This window comes from Podarcis tiliguerta, assembly GCF_965153285.1.
Source record: "Podarcis tiliguerta genome assembly, chromosome: 1".
NCBI lineage: Eukaryota > Metazoa > Chordata > Lepidosauria > Squamata > Lacertidae > Podarcis > Podarcis tiliguerta.
In genome coordinates this window covers 23591396-23612001 of record NC_139534.1, presented here as the reverse complement: position 1 = coordinate 23612001, position 20606 = coordinate 23591396, and the positions used below count along the sequence as shown (strand labels likewise).

Sequence of the window (20606 nt, the reverse complement as noted above, 5' to 3'; positions counted from 1 at the left end):
GTGGTATCTAAAACATGGATGTACCAAATTTCCCTTCTTTCATGGATGCTGTTGGCCTCAACAGATAATCCTCCATTATAATAAACACAAACTGCAATATGGAATATAATTCTTTTAAGTCGAAATTTTTCTTCTTAATGATTTGTACTTGCATGGCTTGTGCAATCTATATACCTCAACCCTCTCTTTAACTTGCTTTGTGCTTCATTATTCAATAATAATAATAATAATAATAATATGAAAGTAACCTTATTAAATAGGGATTAACCTTTACATAGTGTACCTTACTTCACATAATATCTCTCCTCCATGCTATTGGAGATTTTTTAAAAAAAACAGCACTGAATTTGCACTTTGTTATTCAGCTGGCTGTATCAATACACGCACTCTTTCACCACCCGAAAACCAGATATTGCACTTCTTTGGCTGCATAGAAGTCCCATAGAAGTGCAGCTTTTTCTCTTCTCTCACTCCAGAACTGTGTTCACACTCCTGTTTGAGGTGCACTCACTGTGTTCCTTCCAGTGCTGGGTTTTGAATCCATGTTCCCATGATGCATATCTATCCTGTACTTCGTTATAAGATATTACTGTTTGATATGTTGTTTCTCAAAGAAGCTTCAAGCCAGTTAGAGCCCTTAAGCCGTTCCTAATTTTTTCTTTAGCCCGGGTGAGAACACATTTTCATAGGGTAAAAACTTCCCTCCCCTTGCATAAACATTCCCCCCCCCCCCATGTGCACATAAACAGAAATGAATCTGACAATAATGAAGCCATGCTGATGAGAGCAGCTAGAAGGGAAAGAGTTGTGAAATGCACACACAGAAAGAAAGAAAGAAAGAAAGAAAGAGCAATGAGATGGTGAAAACAACACAAACACAGCCCAAGCTTGGATAGTCAGTGGTGCATGGAAGAATGGAGTGAACGTTGAGGGTTATTCCTTAACATTAATCATAGTCATGAGAAGGAAATACAGATTGGACAAGGAAATAGGTGAATAGTGGTTTGGAACGCCAGAGGACAATGAGGAATAAATCCAAAAAAACCAGTAAAACAGAGATGAATGCTGGTATGAACATGTACCCTTAGCAAGGAAGACATTATGTTACTGAAGAAGAGGAATAGGCTCTTCGCCTAGACCTGGGACAGACAAACTGACAGCTTGCACAGGTCAGAGCGAAGTGGTGCAAAACAGATGTTCCCACAAATTATGTCCACCAATTCCCACTTCCTCTACACAGAAAATAAGGTGGTGCGCACCATTTCACACAAATGAAAATATTGATGATTCATTCTGGATATTATTTTTTTAAAAAAAAGGTTGGGATTTTTATGGGAGAATAAAAAGCTAGTTTTTGAGTATGTTATTCTGGAATAGCAGCTGAATAATGAAGATGTCATGTGGAAACATGCCCCCCCCAACCCCAACATAACCCAGCAACTATGTTAATATAATAATAAGTAAGTGTGAACCTGGTTCTGGTTGATGGACTTTGGGATTCCTGTAACAAACCAAAGCAGATCCTGCAAGCTTAAAATATGCCTAACCCTGCCTTATTCTATTCCCTTTTACTCCAAATCACTATATGTTTCCTGCCCCTTAATTTATCTAAAGCAATAAATGTTCAGTTGAAATAATAATAATAATAATAATAATAATAATAATAATAATAATAATAAATTTATTTATATCCCGCCTTCCCCAGCCGAAGCCGGGCTCAGGGTGGCTAACAACAATAAAGCACTCTTATTTTACACAATGGACTACATTCATTGGACTACATTGTAGGGCCTTCTTGGTGGTAGCATCCGCCCCATGGAATGCCCTCCCATCAGATGTCAAGGAAAGAAACAACTATCTGACTTTTGGAAGATATCTGAAGGCAGCCCTGTAGGGGGAAATTTTTAATGTTCAATGTTTTACTCTGCTTTATGTGTTTAATTTGTTGGAAGCTGCCCAGAATGATTGGGGTAACCCAGTTAGATGGGTGGCATGTAAATAATAAATTATTAGTAGTTAGTAGTATTACAAGGTGCTCACAAATTCAGAAACCTGGATTTGACAAAACCAGCAGCGTGCTGATCTATGTGATGAATGAAAAGATAAATGCTTACAGAAGGTGCAAGAAAACAAACACGAGTTCTGTACTGAAGCAGATTAGAAGCTAGGTATGATCTCCCATTTATTCCGTTCCCCATTTGCTCATTTTACTTCAGGTTGTCTTAGGAAGTTTCCTTTAGAGACTAACGTCCTACTTCTGCCGCGGCAGATCTATCACGAGGAGTTGCTGATTCAGCATTGTGAAGGGCAGAGAGACGCCATCAGTCAGCAGGACACAGTAACAGATGGAGGCCTTTAAAACTAAGTTTGCTCTGGGTGTTAAGGTATCCCTTGGCTGAAACAATTAGATACAGATTCCCTTCAGAGAGAGAGAGAGAGACATAAACATGTGTGCCTTTTAAATCGAATCTAGTACATCAAGCCTGAGATGGAAACAAGAAGCGTTAGACTCCTAATTGCAATATTTCACAACAAACAAGCAAAAACAATAATGTGTTTAGATAGTGTGTGTTGTGACTAGCCATGCCTCTTACTAAAAGTAGCTGTGAATTGGATTGCGACTACAACATTCTTGTATGTGGGCTGAATCCTGTGTTATTTTTCGGCTGGAAAACAATCAGACACACTCATGCCCTTGTTTATCCCAATACAGTGGTGCCTCTGGATACGAACAGGATCTGTTCTGAACCCCCGTTCGCATCCTGAAGTAAATGTAAGACGCAACTGTGTGTTGCGTTTCTCCGCTTCTGTGCATGCGCGTGACGTCATTTTGAGCGTTTGCGCGAGCGGCGAAACCCGGAAGTAACACACTCCGTTACTTCCCGGTTGCCGCGGAGCGCAACCCAAAAATATTCATCCCGAAGCTACTTCAACCCGAGGTATGACTATATAAAACCAAAGCTGGACAAATCAAAGGTGTGTGGTTTTTTTTTGGGGGGGGGGGTTCAGTAGGAAGATGACCCAGGGGCAAGATCTATCTACCCAACGGATCCACTACAGATTTGGGGACCTGTTTTCTGTAAAAGAAAGTCGATGCTGTCATCATTAGTGGAGTGCAATGGACACCGGAGGCCCAGCTACATCATGATGCTACAATGTGGTAGCTAGGCAATGTCCAAGACTGACAGTGTGGCTGTGAACAAGCAGTGACTAACACACTGAACAAGACCTAGGGGTCATAGTGTGTCATTTGATAAAGGTGCCTTCCCAGTATGCGACGGTTGTTAGAAAAAGGAGAATTCCGTGTTATGGATTACAGTTGTACCTTAGATCCTAAACGCCTTGGTACTCAGACATTTTGGCTCCTGAACTCCACAAACCTGGAAGTGACTGTTTCGGTTTGTGAACTATTTTTGGAACTCAAACCTCTGAATGGGCTTCTGATTGGCTGCAGAAGTTTCCTACACCGAACCAGAAGCCGCACATTGGTTTCCAAACGTTTCGAAGTTGAACGGACTTCCGGAACGGATTCCATTTGACTTCCAAGGTACGACTGTATGAGGAAAGGGACTGAAAATACAAATCTGTCATGTGGCCACACTTGTAATACTGTGTACAGTTCCAGTCACCTCAGCTAAAAAAGCAGTGTCGTAGCTATGGGGGAAGCTAGCCAAGGTTGTTGTTTTTGTCCCAGGTGAAACCTCCAGAGGGACGCCATTGAGACTTCTCGCCTGTGAGTGTGTACACAAATGCGTGTGAGTGGTGCCAAACTGGGTCTTTGATCTGGGTGGAATAAAGCCTAGTTTCGCCCCTACAAAAAGGATATTGTGCTACCAGTGTATAAAATTATGTGCTGAGCAGATAAGGTTTTTCTCCCTCAGAATGTTAGTACCTTGGGGCATCTGTTGTTGAAAGATCTGTGCCATACCTTCTCAGCTCAGTCTTCCTTGCCTTCTTCACTGCATTCAACCAGTGGCACCTGTGCAGTGTTCTTGCTTCTGCTTCAGTGGGCTCCTAAGTGAGCTTTGCACTGGATGTAGACTGATCCTTCAGCTCTGCCACAGGTTTCCTGGGCAAACTTAAGTCACTCAGCCTCTCTGAGCCTCATTTTCGGCATTTTAAAGATAATGATGAAGATATCAGGAACATCAGGGAAGTTGTTCACTTACATATTAGTAAGACCGTAATTTTCACCTTGCTTGTGTTCATTTTTAGTTTTGCTTCATTCTTAGAATGAAGTTTTACTTCATTCGTAGATATTGCACTTAGTGCTTGCTACCCTTCCTTCCTTCCTTCCTTCCTTCCTTCCTTCCTTCCTTCCTTCCTTCCTTCCTTCTCAAATACAGCTGCTGAGTTTGAAGCAGAGAGTGTTAGTGTTGTTATTTATTAGCCACTTTTTTTGCCACAGGCAACTCAAAGCAACTTACAACTTACCAAGCAACTTATATCTTACTTATTTCTTCAGGCCTAAAAGGCTGTCTTTTGATTTTGTGGAGAAAAAGCAGCTGCTGCCCCTTTCTCTGCCTGGGGAAATGGCCACAACATTACATGGGAGATGGAGTATTGAGGGGTAGTAAGCATTGGGCTGGTTAATAATAATAATAATAATAATTTTTTATTTATACCCCGCCCTCCCCAGCCAAGGCCAGGCTCAGAGCGGCTTACAAGCAATAATAAAAACAAGATGAATGATTACAACTTAAAAACAAAAGTAAAATACAACATTAAAATAATGGAACATTAAAATATTAAAATGTAGCCTCATCGCAGGAGGAGAAGGAAAAGAAAAAAGAAAGAGAGGGAGGGAGGGAATCAAATTAGCTCCAAGCCAAAGGCCAGGCAGAACAACTCTGTCTTACAGGCCCTGCGGAAAGAAATCAGATCCTGCAGGGCCCTGGTCTCATGAGGCAGAGCGTTCCACCAAGCCGGAGCCAGAGTTGAAAAGGCCCTGGCTCTGGTTGAAGCCAATCTAACTTCCTTAGGGCCTGGGACCACTAGGGTGTTGTTATTTATGGACCTTGAGGCTCTCCGTGGGGCATACCAGGAGAGGCGGTCCCGTAGGTACGACGGTCCTAGGCCGTGAAGGGCTTTAAAGGTCAAAAGCAGCACCTTAAATCTGACCCTGTACTCCACCGGGAGCCAGTGCAGCTTGAAAAGCACTGGGTGAATATGCTCCCATGGCAGAGACCCCGTGAGGAGCCTCGCTGCAGCATTCTGTACCCGCTGGAGTTTCTGGGACAGCTTCAAGGGCAGCCCTGCGTAGAGCGAATTACAGTAGTCAAGCCTGGAGATGACCGTCGCATAGATCACTGTGGCCAGGTCGGGGCGGGAAAGGTAAGGGACCAATTTCTTGATGGTTAGGGCTCTTTATTCCAGGGATGCTGGAGCCTGTGGACCTCCATATGTTGCTGCACTAGAATTTGCATCATCCCTGACTGTTAGCTACAGTGGTGCTGCTGGCGCTAAGGGGAAGTCAGAATCCAACGATGTCTAGAGGACCTTAGGGTACCATCTCTGCTTTCTCTCTTCGGTTTCTCCAGTACTGTCAAACGTCAGGTGAAGGGAACACCCAGAGGAGGGCTTCCAAATAATATACAGTGGTACCTTGGTTTATGAACTTAATCCGTTCCGGAAGTCCATTCTGAAACCAAAGTGTCCTTAAACCAAGGCGTGCTTTCCCATAGCAGCGGGGGACTCGATTTACACTCAACAGGAAGCAGAACATGTTCTGCTTCCAAGGCAAAGTTCACAAACCAAAACACCTACATCCGGGCTTGCAGCGTTCTTAATCGAAGTTGTTCATAAACTGAGCTGTACTTAAACCAAGGTACCACTGTATTAGCAAGTGGTGAGGTTCTTGCAAGCAGTGGCGTAGCATGGGGTGCAGGGGGGGCCGGCCGCACCGGGCGCAACATCTGGGGGGGGGGCGCTCACACTCGCAGCTCTCTGCCCCTACCTGGCTCACTCACTCTCTCTCACTGCAGTGCTGGCTGTGCGAATCCGATCCGAGCCGCCGGGTCGCCGCCCACTGTGGAGGGGAGGGTGCCAGGCGTGCGGTGCGGTGCGGTGCGGAGAGAGAGCGAGGGACTATCTGGGGGAGGGACAGTGCAGCGGGGGGGGGGGCGCAAATTACTTGCCTTGCCCCGGGTTAGGGGGCGCAAATTACTTGCCTTGCCCCGGGTGCTGACAACCCACGCTACGCCACTGCTTGCAAGAGAAGGCAGCGTACACGCACGCACAAAGATTTATGCATATGTATAAAATCCAGGAATCCGCCCCCCTGCATCATGTTTCATTCAGCCCCAAGTCTGTTTCCTTTGCTTTCTGTGGCATTTGACTGTGATTAACCATTACTGGATTGTGTCCAATGTGTGTCTCCGCACAGAGCACAACAGAGAGGTATTGTAACCCTTCCCAGGGGTCCCTCAAAATATGGATCCTCTCTCCATCCCTCCTACCTGTCATAATGACAACTATTTTGTTAGAATACAAGATCCGAGAGCTAAAAGCCTTTTTGAGTAGCTGGGACTTTTAAGTATGCCTTTTTAATAACATATATTAAGTTACTTTCCCCACCCCACCCCCACTGCTGTAATTTCTGTGATTTTCTTCTTTATAAACTTGCTTCACCTCAAATGTAGAATGACAATAGATGTTGTACGCATATAATATTTCTCCTTTTCTGCATTATTCAAATTACTTTCCAACCTTTGTACATAATTCTGCCATTCCTTTTACTGCTGCTGTAAAGCAAATGGTTATTTTATACAAATGTTACCTCTTTGCTATTAATTCAGTGATTATTTTGGACTATGGCACTTCTTTTTAAACATAGGGTGGTAAAACCTCATAAATATAAAGCCTGTCATTTAAAAAAAAGCCTTTGACTTGTTTTGTTCATCAGTTTATGATCAAATGGTTATATATTGTTATTTCTCCACCTGAAAAATCCTGATGGTTTATTCAAGCTACAGCACCAAGAAAATTCATACTTCCGATATGATCATTTTATTGCCTTTTTTTTTTTTTTTTTTTTTTTACAACACTCGTTGCCTCAGAGTAGCTCTGGACAGTACAAACAATCACTTCCAGTTACCTGCTCTGTATGCTTGGAAGTCAGTTGCCAGCACTTGTCCAGGAAAGTTGCACAGACCACATTCCGATCTACAGATTATTCAACCTTCCTGGGTGGTTGCCCTCGCAGATATGACAAGCAAGCACTTCCAGCCAGCTGTGAAAGCGATGGCACGTGCTGGTTTTTAACTTTTGAATCTGTTGCCAGCCCTGGTATGTAACTTTCAAAACTGCACTGCAATCACATGGAGTTTCATACAACCCATGCCAGTGCAATACCCAAATATCTTCATGTGCGGATTTGCCAAGGGTGTGTTTGATGCAGCTTTGGAAAGACGAGCATTTTAAAGACTCTGAAATTCCCCTTCACCGCTTAACTCCCAAGGTTTAGAATTGCCACTTTGTCTCGTAATCAAAACCACTAGAATGCCTATATTACGCAAATCCACTTGAAAAAACACGTAAAAATAATAGGCTGTATAATAACAATTGTAAAGTTATTTACTGGAAACGACTTCTCAAAATTAGATACAGCTTCTCATAATGTCAAAATCAACATCGTGACATAACATATTAAAATGTAGCTTATTCAGTTGACCACCAAGTCCAGTATCTACAAAATGAGATTCTTTTATTTCAGTCCCGTAGTACATTCATTTCTAATTTCTTCATTTTCTCTTGTATTTTTCTATCTGACGTATTCCTTAGAAGAGTACCATGAAATAGTCTTGTAAGTGTCTAATGAAGATGATAAGGTTGGTAGACCTTATTTGACTAAGTATCTATCACGAATAGGAAAGTACAGTTAAGATTTATGTTTGTTTGTTTGTTTAAAAATTCTGGAAAATCAATAAAAAAAATTGGGGGGAAAAGAACGAATTTATCATGAATAGGATCCATGTAGCTGTTATATACAGTAACAAACTAAACACAGCTGATGAATCCCCTTGGGGCGAAACAGGAATATCCAGGAATCCTTGTCCTGTCTACCTGTGCCAGCATCTACCAGTGCCAGTTTCTTATGTCTACCAACCTTATCATCTTCATTAGACACTTACAAGACTGTTTCATGGTACTCTTCTAAGGAATACATCAGATAGAAAAATACAAGAGAAGATGAAGAAATTAGAAAGGAATCGCATTTTGTACATACTGGACTTGGTCGCCAACTGAATAAGCTGCATTTTAATATGTTATGTCATGATGTTGATTTTGACATTATGAGAAGCTCTATCTAATTTTGAGAAGTAAAGGTAAAGGGACCCCTGACCATTAGGTCCAGTCGTGACTGACTCTGGGGTTGCGGCGCTCATCTCGCTTTATTGGCCGAGGGAGCCGGCGTACAGCTTCCGGGTCATGTGGCCAGCATGACAAAGCAGCTTCTGGCAAACCAAAGCAGCACACAAAAACGCCATTTACCTTCCCGCTGGAGAGATACCTATTTATCTACTTGCACTTTGATGTGCTTTCGAACTGCTAGGTTGGCAGGAGCAGGGACCAAGCAACGGGAGCTCACCCCGTCACGGGGATTTGAACCGCCGACCTTCTAAGTCCTCGGCTCTGTGCTTTAACCCACAGCGCCACCCGTGTCCCTTATTTTGAGAAGTAGTTTCTAGTAAATAACTTTACCATTGTTGTTATACAACCTATTACGTTTACGTGCTTTTTCAAGTTTGTCTTGTAATGCAAATCCATTGCAGCTGCTGTAGAGCTGACAGGTCTTGCAATGCTAGCTCAGGACTGCTTTACACGTGCCCTTTGTAGGGGGTGGCGCAGCATTCATAAAACATAACCTGTGAAGCAGGACATATTTATTCTGCTGGGCATATGTAGGTCATATACATACACAGCCATTTCTCCAAATGCTATTTCAGTGAAGTTTCTAGGCAGTCTCCATTTAAGTCATGGAGAACCTGTGGCCCTCCAGGGGTTGTTAGACTAAAACACCTGCCATCCCTCAGCATTGGCCATGCTGCAAGATGGAATGCAACAACATCTAGAGGACCACAGGTTTCCCACCCGAGATTTAACAGATTGGATCTTGTTGCAGTTTTGATACTAGAGGGATTGCACTTCCAGTTTGTAGTTTTCTCTCCCCAGATTTCCACCATACATTTTGCAGTTGCCATTTTTAGGTTGTCTAACTGGATTTTGGAAACATTTGTTCTAAGAAAGTGCGGCTAGAAAGAGCCTGAGCTGCACATGAGAAGTTTTCTCATTGTCTTTGGGTAATTCCAGGCAGCAAACATTCCACTTGTGTCAGAGCTTGGCATAGACAACATCCATTTTGACGACTTCTCCCTCGACACGGACGCCATGATAACTGCAGCGCTCCGGATGTTCATGGAGCTTGGAATGGTGCAGAAATTTAAAATTGACTATGAGGTAACCATCTGTTGTGCAAAGATAATGGGCGATGCTTTGGTTTTGGCGGTGGTTGTGCCCATTTGTCCGTGTTAAGTGTCCCTGATGCGATTTGTACTTTTCCATTTCAGACGTTGTGTAGGTGGCTTTTGACAGTGAGGAAAAATTACCGAATGGTCCTGTACCACAACTGGAGGCACGCTTTCAATGTGTGCCAGCTCATGTTTGCCATGTTAACTGTGAGTATCTTGAGTGGCAGGCATCTTATGATACTATTCCACGTTGTTGTCCGAACATTTGTTTCCTCTTCCCCTTGCTAATACGGCATTAAAAAATTTTTTGAGATGTAAGCGCCCAAGAGAATAAAGGGTCCTAATTTGATACCTAATTTGGCAGCGCTTATTTGGCAACATTTGACAGGGTTTGAGCACTGTGAAAGAATGGAACCACAGATGGCAGTTGTATGATACTGACCTTATTGTTATAGAACCTGATCTTAAAAGAATGGGTTTTACACACACACACACACACACACACACACAGCCTAGAAGTCATTGCTTCATAAAATCCCCACTCTGCCAATGTTCCTGTAATCCAGTGAAAGTTCAGCGGGCTAGTCCCATTGAGGAAAGTAGGACTTGGGCACGTAACCATAGAATTTAAGATGCATGAATTTAAATGGGGCTGAAGATTTGCGCACTTTAATCCCCCAAAGAGCACTGAGCTGCTAATCAAGTACATGGTGAGAGATTGTAAGGAAGGACCAGGCAGCTGGCAAAGAAACTTCAGTGGGAATAGTAAAGTGAGCATTCCAGTTTATCCGAAACTGGAATCTTTAACTGGTAAGCTGCAGCTGCCAACAGGAGCCTTTATATTATGGTGGTGGGGAAACAGTTAAAGGATACAGGTAAACTGGACATTTCAGGTGAAGGAAAGAGGTTACGAAGGAGGGAAACCTGGGTTGAACTGGTTAAGAAGAGCTGCTAGGTTCAGGGGTTCAAGGGTATAATGGGAGGACAAGGGAGTGTGCTATTTTAACATTTTATTCTAGGGTGCCAGAATTTCTTAGCGGTGGCAGGTGTTTACAACCAGCTTCATGAAGACAGGCAAACAATTTCCTTTGGCTTTGGGGAAGGCATAAGAAAATTTAACCAAGACACTGAGAATTATTACTTCCACATCACATTTATGCAAGGTGCTGATCACATACCTTCAGTTTTTTTCTTTTTCTTTTTAATGTAGACAAATTGCCAGCAGGGACACCTTGCCAATATGAGGCCTCACTCACTGAATAAGTTTGGAGTTGATGGTCCTTCCCAGCTGTCAATTCCCCACTTCCCCTTAGACTTCCACATTTAATAAAACACACACATATACATCTGCACTTAGATCATGGCATTGTGCCCTCAGTGTGCTCATCTGTGCATTTTAAGCTGATCCATCATCATGTTTGACAACCCAGATAAATTATTTGAAGGTTTTCATTTTTATTTTTCGTTGCTAAAGTTGCTACATAAAAATCAAAACCTGCTTGATAACTGTTCTGATGAATGCTTTCACATTTGTGCTGCTGCTTTTGCTCACAACAATACAGACCTTAATGCAAGACTTCCGCTAGGTGGAGCTCAAAGGCCAGATTTGTTTTAGGTTTCTCTCTGGAGCTGGTGAGGTATGACAGCATGTTTTATCGTTTGATGAAACAGCTTCTTTTCATCTGGATTGAATAACTACCAAACAGCAGGATCAAATGGAATTGCAATTGTTTGGAAAGGGTCGGGTCTTTGTTGTTGTTGTTGTTGTTTTGCTTCGATAGGGTTAAAATGTCTATCTCTTGGCTGTGGATCTGTGAATATCTGCACAGCTAATTGTCAAAACACTGCCAAATGAGAGCCATTTCCCACACAACTGTTTCCTACATCTCAGCCTGCACTACTTATGTGTCAACTCTTAGAGCAAATTCACATGACCTTTACTTCTCTACAACAAGGCACTATCCCCCACTGGCAGAGAGTCATGGGGAATCTGTCATGGTGAATGGCTTGCTATGCAACAACCCTTCCTTCTCCCACCTTTGTAGGTTGCATGATGACCCCATTCATAAAAATGGATTACGCACACATCCCTGTCATGAGATGGTTGCCTGAAGTTCACTAAAAGTCCCTGTGCAGTTGCAAGTGGTTGTATGAATTAGGCCTTAAAAGGATTTTGTTGGAATGTCACTACAGTGGTACCTCGGTTTAAGAACAGCCCTGTGTACGAACTATTCAGTTTACAACTCCGCAAAACCGGAAGTGGTGTCCCAGTTTGCGAACTTTACCTCGGTCTAAGAATAGAAGCCGAATGGTGGAAGGGCACTGGCGGCGGGAGGCCTCATTAGGGAAAGCGCACCTCGGTTTAAGAATGGTTTCGGTTTAAGAACGGACTTATAGAATAGATTAAGTTCGTAAACCGAGATACCACTGTAGTTCTTAGTCAGATGTGAGACTCCAGAAGCGACTCTAGAATACGTGTGTATTTACGTATTCAACTAAGATACTTTTAGTTACGGGAATGACTTGTGGCGCTCCATCTTGATGGAAAAGAAACACCTAGTGCTGCAATAATACTGAGCGTTCAGTTTTAGGCACACTTGAAATCTTGTGCACACTTACCTGGGAGTCAGCTGCAGTGAGCACAGTGACACTTTTATCTCAGTGAACATGTACATGATAGAATTGAAAGTCTGCTTCCATATAAACTTTATCCTGACTTCACTGGCCACAAGTTTTGGTGGAATGTGTATAATAAACCATAGTTTAGTGGACCAGGGTCTTGCACAGCTGCAGTTTCCTTCAAAATAAAACTATGCGTACTTTTTGAAGTGCGAATAATGTGATGTTTTAGGCCTACTAGAGGACAGCAATAGCAGATAAAGTCTGTAGTTAAAGCCTTTGCCCTGAAAGCAATCTTAGGAAAGGCCTCGATTGGTATACAGATCACAGGCTACTCGCCATGAACAGAGAACAAATTCTGTTCCCTTCTGTATCTGCTCTCATACTCTTTTGAGTCAATTCTCTTCCACATCCACCAACATGAAAAATGTATTATAGAGATCTACACAAGACAGACTGACTAGTCTAAAAGAGAAGGATTGACACTACTTGAATGTTAAGCACAGCAAACATAGAAACCAAGGGTTGAACATTTCATTTGAGATATTTCTCACCTTAAGCTCATTACAATAAGAAATAAATAAAAATGTAGTAGAAAATTAGGTTCATTGACAGACTGGTGCTATTCTGCTTGGTGTCAACAAAGTCTGGAAATGTTTAAGGTCCCAAACAGATGTGGTAAGATCTCCCACCATTTTAATGTTAACTCAGAAGGAGCAGGTTGCCGGTGGGAATTGGATTGGAGCTGTGGTACTAGCGGTACTTCTGTGCCGCTTCGCTGTTCTGAATTTCCACCAGTCCAGCTGTTGGTAGCTCCCTTTCAGAAGAAAGATGGACACAATATAGGCACTTGCGTTTCACCTTCCAGGGTTAATAGAAGGTGGTGGTGGTGGGAGTTTCAAAGGGAATATTGTTCAGGGTAAGGGCTCTCCACCAGTGTTGCTACTCCGATGAAAATGGGAGCCCTCTTGTGGCTGCTTTTAAAATACAACGACACAACGTCGGACGAGTCCAATCATAAGTATTATGCCTGTCACAGCGACAGCCTTGTGTGGCACGCAGCATTGTGCAGTTCTGTCTGGTACACACCAAGGCTGCATGTGCCTGCGCCGTTCTACATCTATGGGATTCTTTCACTTCAAGTGACTGGATCTGCTCCTTTTATCTTTTAATCTCATAGCTGACACACCTCTTCTACTGTCCACATTTATGCATTTGATGAAGTTGGTTCTGCCTACAAAACACTCATGCAATGATAAGTGTATTGATTTTAAGGATTCTCTGGTGTTTTCCAGGCCTGTGCAACAGCTGGAGGCGGGAGGAAAGTTGGGTACACTTGCCTAGGGTGTGGGGGGGGGGACAGGGGGCCCCACCAGGGACTGGCAACGTCTTCTCTTTTTTTTTCTTTTAGTTTATAACTTTATTCTAAAAAGACTCCCACCCTGGGCCTCAGACAAAGCTCTGCATGGGCCTGATGTTTTCTCTCAACAGACTTAGCACAGTTGTGCTTCTGGCTAGTCAGCATTTAGAGTTGAAGATATGTTAAAAAGTGAAATTGAGACTAATATTATGTTGTCCAGAAGGGTTCGGAATGATTCATTCTAATGCTACCTAAACTTTTTCAAGTGTTCAGAATGGGATAATGACCTTAGCTGCTGGTGGGACCAAAATTCAATGGAAGGATCCACCCCCCACTAACTTATGTATATCTGTAGAGCCCTTCAACCCTGCCCCCCCCCCCATGTACAGCCATACACATGGAGAACCTCTATTGATGTTCTAATGAATGTGCATAGGGGAGGAACAGATCCTGCCACATTCCACTACATGCAACTATTATCATTTTTTTGTAAATAATATTTATTAGATGTTTTATAATTATAAAAGAAAAAAGGTAAAAAGAAAACAGTACATAGATTCAACAGACAATACATCAACAATAAAAGAGATACAATACAACAATACAACAAAAACAAAACAAAAACATTTAAACACACATCCAAGTTTCATATCTATATCTTTCATTTGCTTATTTCCTCGACTTCCTCGCACCTCCCTTTTTTGTATTCTAGTTCAAATTTGCTGCTTCAACAAATCCTTTCCCTCTTCTTCAATTTTTGTTCTATAATTTATCCTAACACAATTTAACTTTGAATTTTCCACTTTGGCACATTAACAGTTAATATTCATATAGTTCTTAATAACACTTCTGCTAAAACCATGTAACTTCATTCCAATATTCTTCTAACATTCATTAATTTTACAATATTTCTGTAAATATACTTTAAATTTTTTCCAATCTTCCTCCATCAACTCTTCTCCCTGGTCTCGGATTCTGCCAGTCATTTCCGCCATTTCCATCAGCTTCATCTGCCATTCTTCCCGGGTGGGTAGCTCTTGTGTCTTCCAATACTTTGCGATGAGTAACTATTATCAATCTTTTGAAAGCCTGAAGAAAGACTAGCAATTTGGTTGTTTGCGGTTAAAATAACCTAAATTGAACAGAATGTTTAATTACGCATAAAGTATACAGAGTATGCATCAGATTTCTGACAGTACCATTGAGTTTAAAAGTACAAGACCAAACGTAAAAGGCCAAAGGATAAATTTATATGTGACTGATAAGCACATTGTGTAATGTTTTTCTAGAAGAATCACTTTTCCCTTTGCAGTTTGTACTCATAAATGGCCACTCCATTAACATTGTTCCTACGTGTGGTAATGATGTAAGTAAACTCCAGAACAATAGACACTTTAAGTAAAGACACCTTGAAATATAAGCACATATTTTGCCATTCTGTTCATTTTTCTTCCTAAGCATTACATATCTTATGGAATGTAATAATCTTATACAACTTACTGGTAATGTGTGGGGGGGACACGTATATTATTATCTTAGATTTTATAGTAATACTGTCAATGAGGTTATGCTGAAGAGCTGCAGTTCAGCACTTTTATTACTGGCTATTACAGTAAACACACTGACGCGTTATTTGGTTTTTATTTATTTATATATCTTTAAACGTGGATCTTACAAGTTTAAAAACGATGTTCGGGATGTCAGTGTGGTCAAGTTCAGAGAGACAGAAGGGTAATGAATAATAGACGGCAAGGGAGAAAAGCATGTGTGTTTCTTTTTAATGAATTAATACTTCTTCCTACTAATACTTCTTCCTACTTCCTACTAAGTACATTACATGATACTGGGCACCTAACCTAGGCTCCACTCAGACAGCACTTTATTCGGTTTCCTCACAAGTTTCCTTCCCTGATAATTTTTGTGTTTTTTTGATGTGATCTTTCACACAACATAAACGCCCCTCCTGCAAATCTAGTGGACTCTAACTGAACTTTTGCACTCATTTCCAGGTCAATTGCTTCCAGAAAATAAATGTTTGCAACCCTGTTAACCTGGAAAATTGTGGGAGTTTTGCAGCGTAATTTTCCCACAGCTTTCATGGATCATGTCGCCCGCACTCACATGATGTAATTTGGGGTGGTATTCTGGCATACTATTCTTTCCTGCTGTTTCATGGGGGAATCAAGGGGAAACAGAAGCACGCCTGCACAAAAAGGTGGTGCCATGTCCAATGAGGTCTGCTGTTGTGTCACACCATGCCCACTGGTGTAAATGAAATTTTGTGTGACTTGGAGATACTTTGATCTCAAAGCCACAGTTCCATAACACAATAGGTAATGCAGTATAAAAAGAACATTAGAAACCAGGACAGAAGCACTAGCATTATAACCAGGAAAACTAACAAAAAAAATCCCCAAGTCTGAATGCACCCCCAAGTCTTAGCATTTATAGAAAACTGATCTCAGTACAATATAGAAATAAAAGATTATGTTGCTTGGAAAGACCAGGAGGGTCATCTAGTCTAACTCAGTACTGTTTTATAGCCCAATACTATGCAAAGTTACAATTGATTCCAATATTGCTTCCAATTTTTGGAAACTGAACATATATTCAGTATGTAAATCAAAGATTAAATGGAAGTAATGATAAGCAGACCTTGTGATCAAGGGATAAATGTAAAGCCATCACTACTTAATTTGTATTTATCTAAATGATGTATATACTAAATTTCTGCTCTGGTAGGACTGCTATGGAATCACTTAAGTTTGTACTCCAAAGACGCTTGTAGAGACATCACTGAACCTGGAATTCCAGGTTATATTGGAGGTTACTAAGTTGAAGAAAGGAAAATCAGAGTACCATCATGAGAACTTATTTCTCATGACCTAGGCCAAAAATAAAATAATTTCTTGTTTCTTTTAAAATTTTAATTAGTGGATTCTGCATGTCCGTGTTTTGAAGTAAAGGTAGAAGGTAAATGACCTCCATCCGGTTAAGTCCAGTCAAAGGTGACTATGGGGTGCAGCACTCATCTCGCCTTTCAGGCCGAGGGGGCCAGTGTTGGACCACAAACAGCTTTCCAGGTCATGTGGCCAGCATGACTAAACCACTATTGGCATATGGAGGACCATGACGGAGGCCAGAGCGCATGGAAACGCTGTATACCTTCCCCACTACAGTGGTACCTATTTATCTACTTGCACTGGCGTGCTTTCAAACTGCTAGGTTGGCAGAAAATGGAGTCTGAGGCTGTTGGGACATCTAGAAGGCTACAGGTTTCTCATCCCTGGCTTAACTTCCTCCTCGCTGTGAGGCTCTGATCCTACTACCACGTAGAATGGTGGCTTCCTTCAAACACTGGCAATTCGTTTAGGTTTATGGTGCTGGGCTGCCTAGATTTGGATTACCAAGCCACGTTGATTGGGAGAAAGATGTTCAATTCCCCATGCACGTTACCCTTAATGTTCACAATGGTTTGCTGCTATTAAAGCTAAATTTGTGGCAATTTCTACCACATGGACTTGTTTTGTCCAGTCTGTTACATGGCATCAACAGAACTATTCATACTTATCTAGCAACCAAAGTGGGGGAACCACTAAATTCTTTTACAAACAGTGAAGAGGAACGCACAGTTTTCAAAAACACAGTTTCAACCTAAGCTGTGTATGGCTGTGAGTGTTTTCATTCTATCAGGGAGTCCTGCTATGCAATGCAGCATTAAAGTTTTAAAATAACTTCACAGCTCTGCAGTCCTTTTATACGTTCCGTGATTTATACTGTTACCCCTGTATGGCTTGGCCTTTGAGAGCTGCAGACCTGGTGCTGCAACCTACGCATCCATCATTTTAACTCCCATGACTGCTTTCATTGATTGTAATGAGACTACTCGTTTGAGTAAGGAATTTTGACTGTAGGATCAACCTCAAGATCAGCCCAGTTTTTTTTGTGTGTTTTGGTTTTACAGTCATATTTCTTCAGATACTCTTCAACATTTTATTTTTCTTTCCACAACTCATAAATATAGCAAATAATTATACATAAATGCAGTGTGCTAACAACAAAGCACATAAAAGCAGACCAGGTATGATGCAATTAATTTCCTCACATGAAAAAATGACCTCCATAACTCACTTTAGACTCTGGCACTTGTGAGTTAAGGTCATTTATTTTTTGGTGAAAATAAATTTTGCTCTCCTATCATCTTGTACTGTGCATTTTCCTTTACATGTTTCAGTTTTTAAAGCAAAGGGAAACATAATCACTTGTCTAGTGCCTTACTAAGCAGATAATTTTCCTGCCCCCACAGCATACACTGAAAACGATGCTTTTGTAATAATTTTTACCTACTTTATTACAACATTTCTTTTTTGATCAACTACAGCTGAATTTATTCTTGTAAGAGTTGTGTCTGCTTTTAGCCAATGTCCTTCTTTAATTATGACACGAAACGTCCAGTTTGCACACAATTTTATTTATTTTACAAATAAAATCTGCACTGAAAGCAAAAATTAATAAATTATAGCCTGATCCTATGAGCTGATTTAGTGGCACATAGAGCTTCTGATCGTAAGGATTAGGGTGATTTAAAAAAAGAAAAAAAGGATCAAATTATATTGCAATTATGCTGGCGCTGCAAGCGTACCTGTTATGTTCCACAACTTAGCAAAGTAGGTCAGCACTACTTATTCGTTACTATGTTTTTAACGTACCCTTTGTCCAAGGAGCTCAGGATAATGTACATAGCTAAACATAGTTTAACTGGGGGAAACTAGCACCGAAAGATGTGGCATAGTCCCATTATACAGAGCTGTAGAGAAGAAACATGCTGTTCCGTGTGTTGGATAGAATGGGACACTGAGGACAACCAGAGGGGGAGCCAGGGTGTCTGTGGCCCTGGGCACACATTTTTGAGGGGGCGCAATCAGGTGCCCCCATGACAGGCATGGAGCCCTGGCAGCTGAGGCACTGTGGCAGGCGGTTGGGTCTAGTGGGCAGGTGGGTGGAGGTGGTGGGCAAGGAGCCTGTTGGAGGCAGACTCAGTTCACCCTCTGCATGCACCCTCACCCCAGCTGCCCGGTCCACTAGGGCGGCACAACACTTGCCCTGGGCACCGGCAGCCCACGCTACACTACTGAGGAGAACAAAAGCCTCTAAATCAGCCTTCCCCAACCTGCTGACCTCCAGATATTTTGGATCACAGTTCACATCTGCCCCAGTTATGGTCCAAAACATTTAGGGTAGGGGTGGGGAGGAAAGCTTGTTACTGCATCCCTGGCTGGGATGCAAGTTTGAAAAGTTCTTGGGGGCTTGGTGTCCTCTTTCTACACCATTGCTTCCTGCACCACAAAGAGACTGTCCTCCTCCAGGACAACAGCACCAACCATTGCTGCCTTCCTGGTACCCAAAGGCAAGGACAACCTGCAGTCTTAAAGCATAGACCCAGGGTGAGGGAGAGGCTTGCATCAGCACCGGTGAAGAAGGTTCCTTCTTGATTCCACGCCCAACTATCTCTGCATAGTGAAGCCTCGTACAAGAGTGATTGGGGAGAACCAGCCAGATGGGTGTGGTATAAATGAGAAAATAAAAATAAAAGACTTTTACAGGATCAGCAAGGAGATTGCAGTAACAAAATACTGCATAGAAGATGGCTAATTCTGCTTCCCTTCCTTTTCTGTTTCCCTTACGGCATTCTTAACATGATAGCTGTGTAATACATGACCACACCAGATGGAAAGCTTCCTGCTCCATGGCCCAGTTACTGATGCGAGACCAGTTGGTAAATTTGGCCAACTGGCTTCCTGGTTACAATGTCATCAGAAAAGCACAGTGTCTGATGAAATTGAGGCATTTATAATTTTTTAAATTGCACTTTGGCAATGTTGTGATGTATGAGCAAGTATATTACTGGCAAAGACAAGGCTAGTGCTTTATTTGCACTGTGAATCCACATTCATGGCTTCCAAAGCTCAGAACAGTAAATTGGGTATAACAGGGAAGCATTCGAGAGAGAGAAAGGGCCTTCTCAGTGGTGGTTCCACTTCTGTGGCACTCTTTGTCTATCAATATATATATATTGATACAGTTTTTAAAAAACTGATTTTAAAACCCTACTTATTCTAGCTTTCTTTTTCTTATGGAAATTATGTTAAATCTTACATTTAGATTACTTTTTCCAGAACAGAACAACTGCACAAAAGTATATAGACTACAATATTTATGTTGCGAATGGCCCTGTGATCGTCGGATAAAATTTAAATAAATAAGCAAATAAATGAATGAATCAAAACAAACTTGTTTGTGCAAGAAAAAGAAATTTTTGCAATTCAAGTTCATCAGCGTGCTTACTTGTTTTCTAAAATGAAAGTTCAGAAGTGCTTTTAGCTCTTGCCCTGTATTAAGCACCTCCAAAGTTTAAAATGGGAAAATGAATGTTGTTTTAGCTGACTAGTTTTGTTTACATACGCCAAGAAGGGTATCTAAATAGTTTTGAAGTGGGGAAGTTATACCCTGCTTCCTAAGCCTGTTCCCAGATTCAATCAAATTATCCTTTCACTGAGAGTCTTCCAAGGATCAGCTCCATGTGGGAGTGCCAAACTTTGAATATTTGTCTGAATGCTTGTTTAGTTTTATTCTTTTTATTTTTTATGAATTGTTTCATATTTTATGTATTTTATTTTAATTACATTGTAAAGGTTTTAACTCTGAAAGGGGGCATAAAATAGTCCAAGAAATAAAGAAGTCAATCTCTGTACGTTTTCCTATTATGTACCAGTTTTAATTTTTAGTGGCATCATGGATGACTGAAGTTACTGACATCATCAATATTTGTTTTCCCTGTTTTCAGACAGCAGGATTTCAGGAGATTCTGACAGAAATTGAAATTTTAGCGTTGATTGTGGGATGTTTGTGCCATGACCTTGACCACAGAGGAACAAACAATGCCTTTCAAGCCAAGTATGTTACTTCTTTCTTAATTCTTTGTTTTCCTTACATGTATTAGAAGAAGAATGCAGAAGAAAGCATTGATTTTAAGTTGCCTTGCACAGCGAAGTATTTTTATGCTTGCCTTTAAGAGAGACTATGCACCCAAATAATTTCCTATTCTTCCCTCCCCCCCCCAAAAAAAAAAAACAACCCAACAACTTTAAATCACTTTG

General features: G+C 41.5%; 1 protein-coding gene across 8 annotated transcripts in view; it reads left to right on the top strand.

The window, feature by feature from the left end:
* Window positions 1-20606, top strand: part of PDE11A (phosphodiesterase 11A) — a 153928-nt gene that overhangs the window by 90120 nt on the left and 43202 nt on the right. For all 8 annotated transcript variants that reach the window (XR_014503949.1, XM_083407533.1, XM_083407534.1 and 5 more), the window contains 3 exons: window positions 9313-9459; window positions 9570-9677; window positions 20294-20403. Coding sequence is in view for 7 of the 8 variants with exons in the window: in XM_083407533.1 (XP_083263659.1) it covers window positions 9313-9459; window positions 9570-9677; window positions 20294-20403 (365 nt within the window). In the remaining variant the exon portion in view is untranslated. The remainder of the gene's footprint in view (window positions 1-9312; window positions 9460-9569; window positions 9678-20293; window positions 20404-20606) is intronic.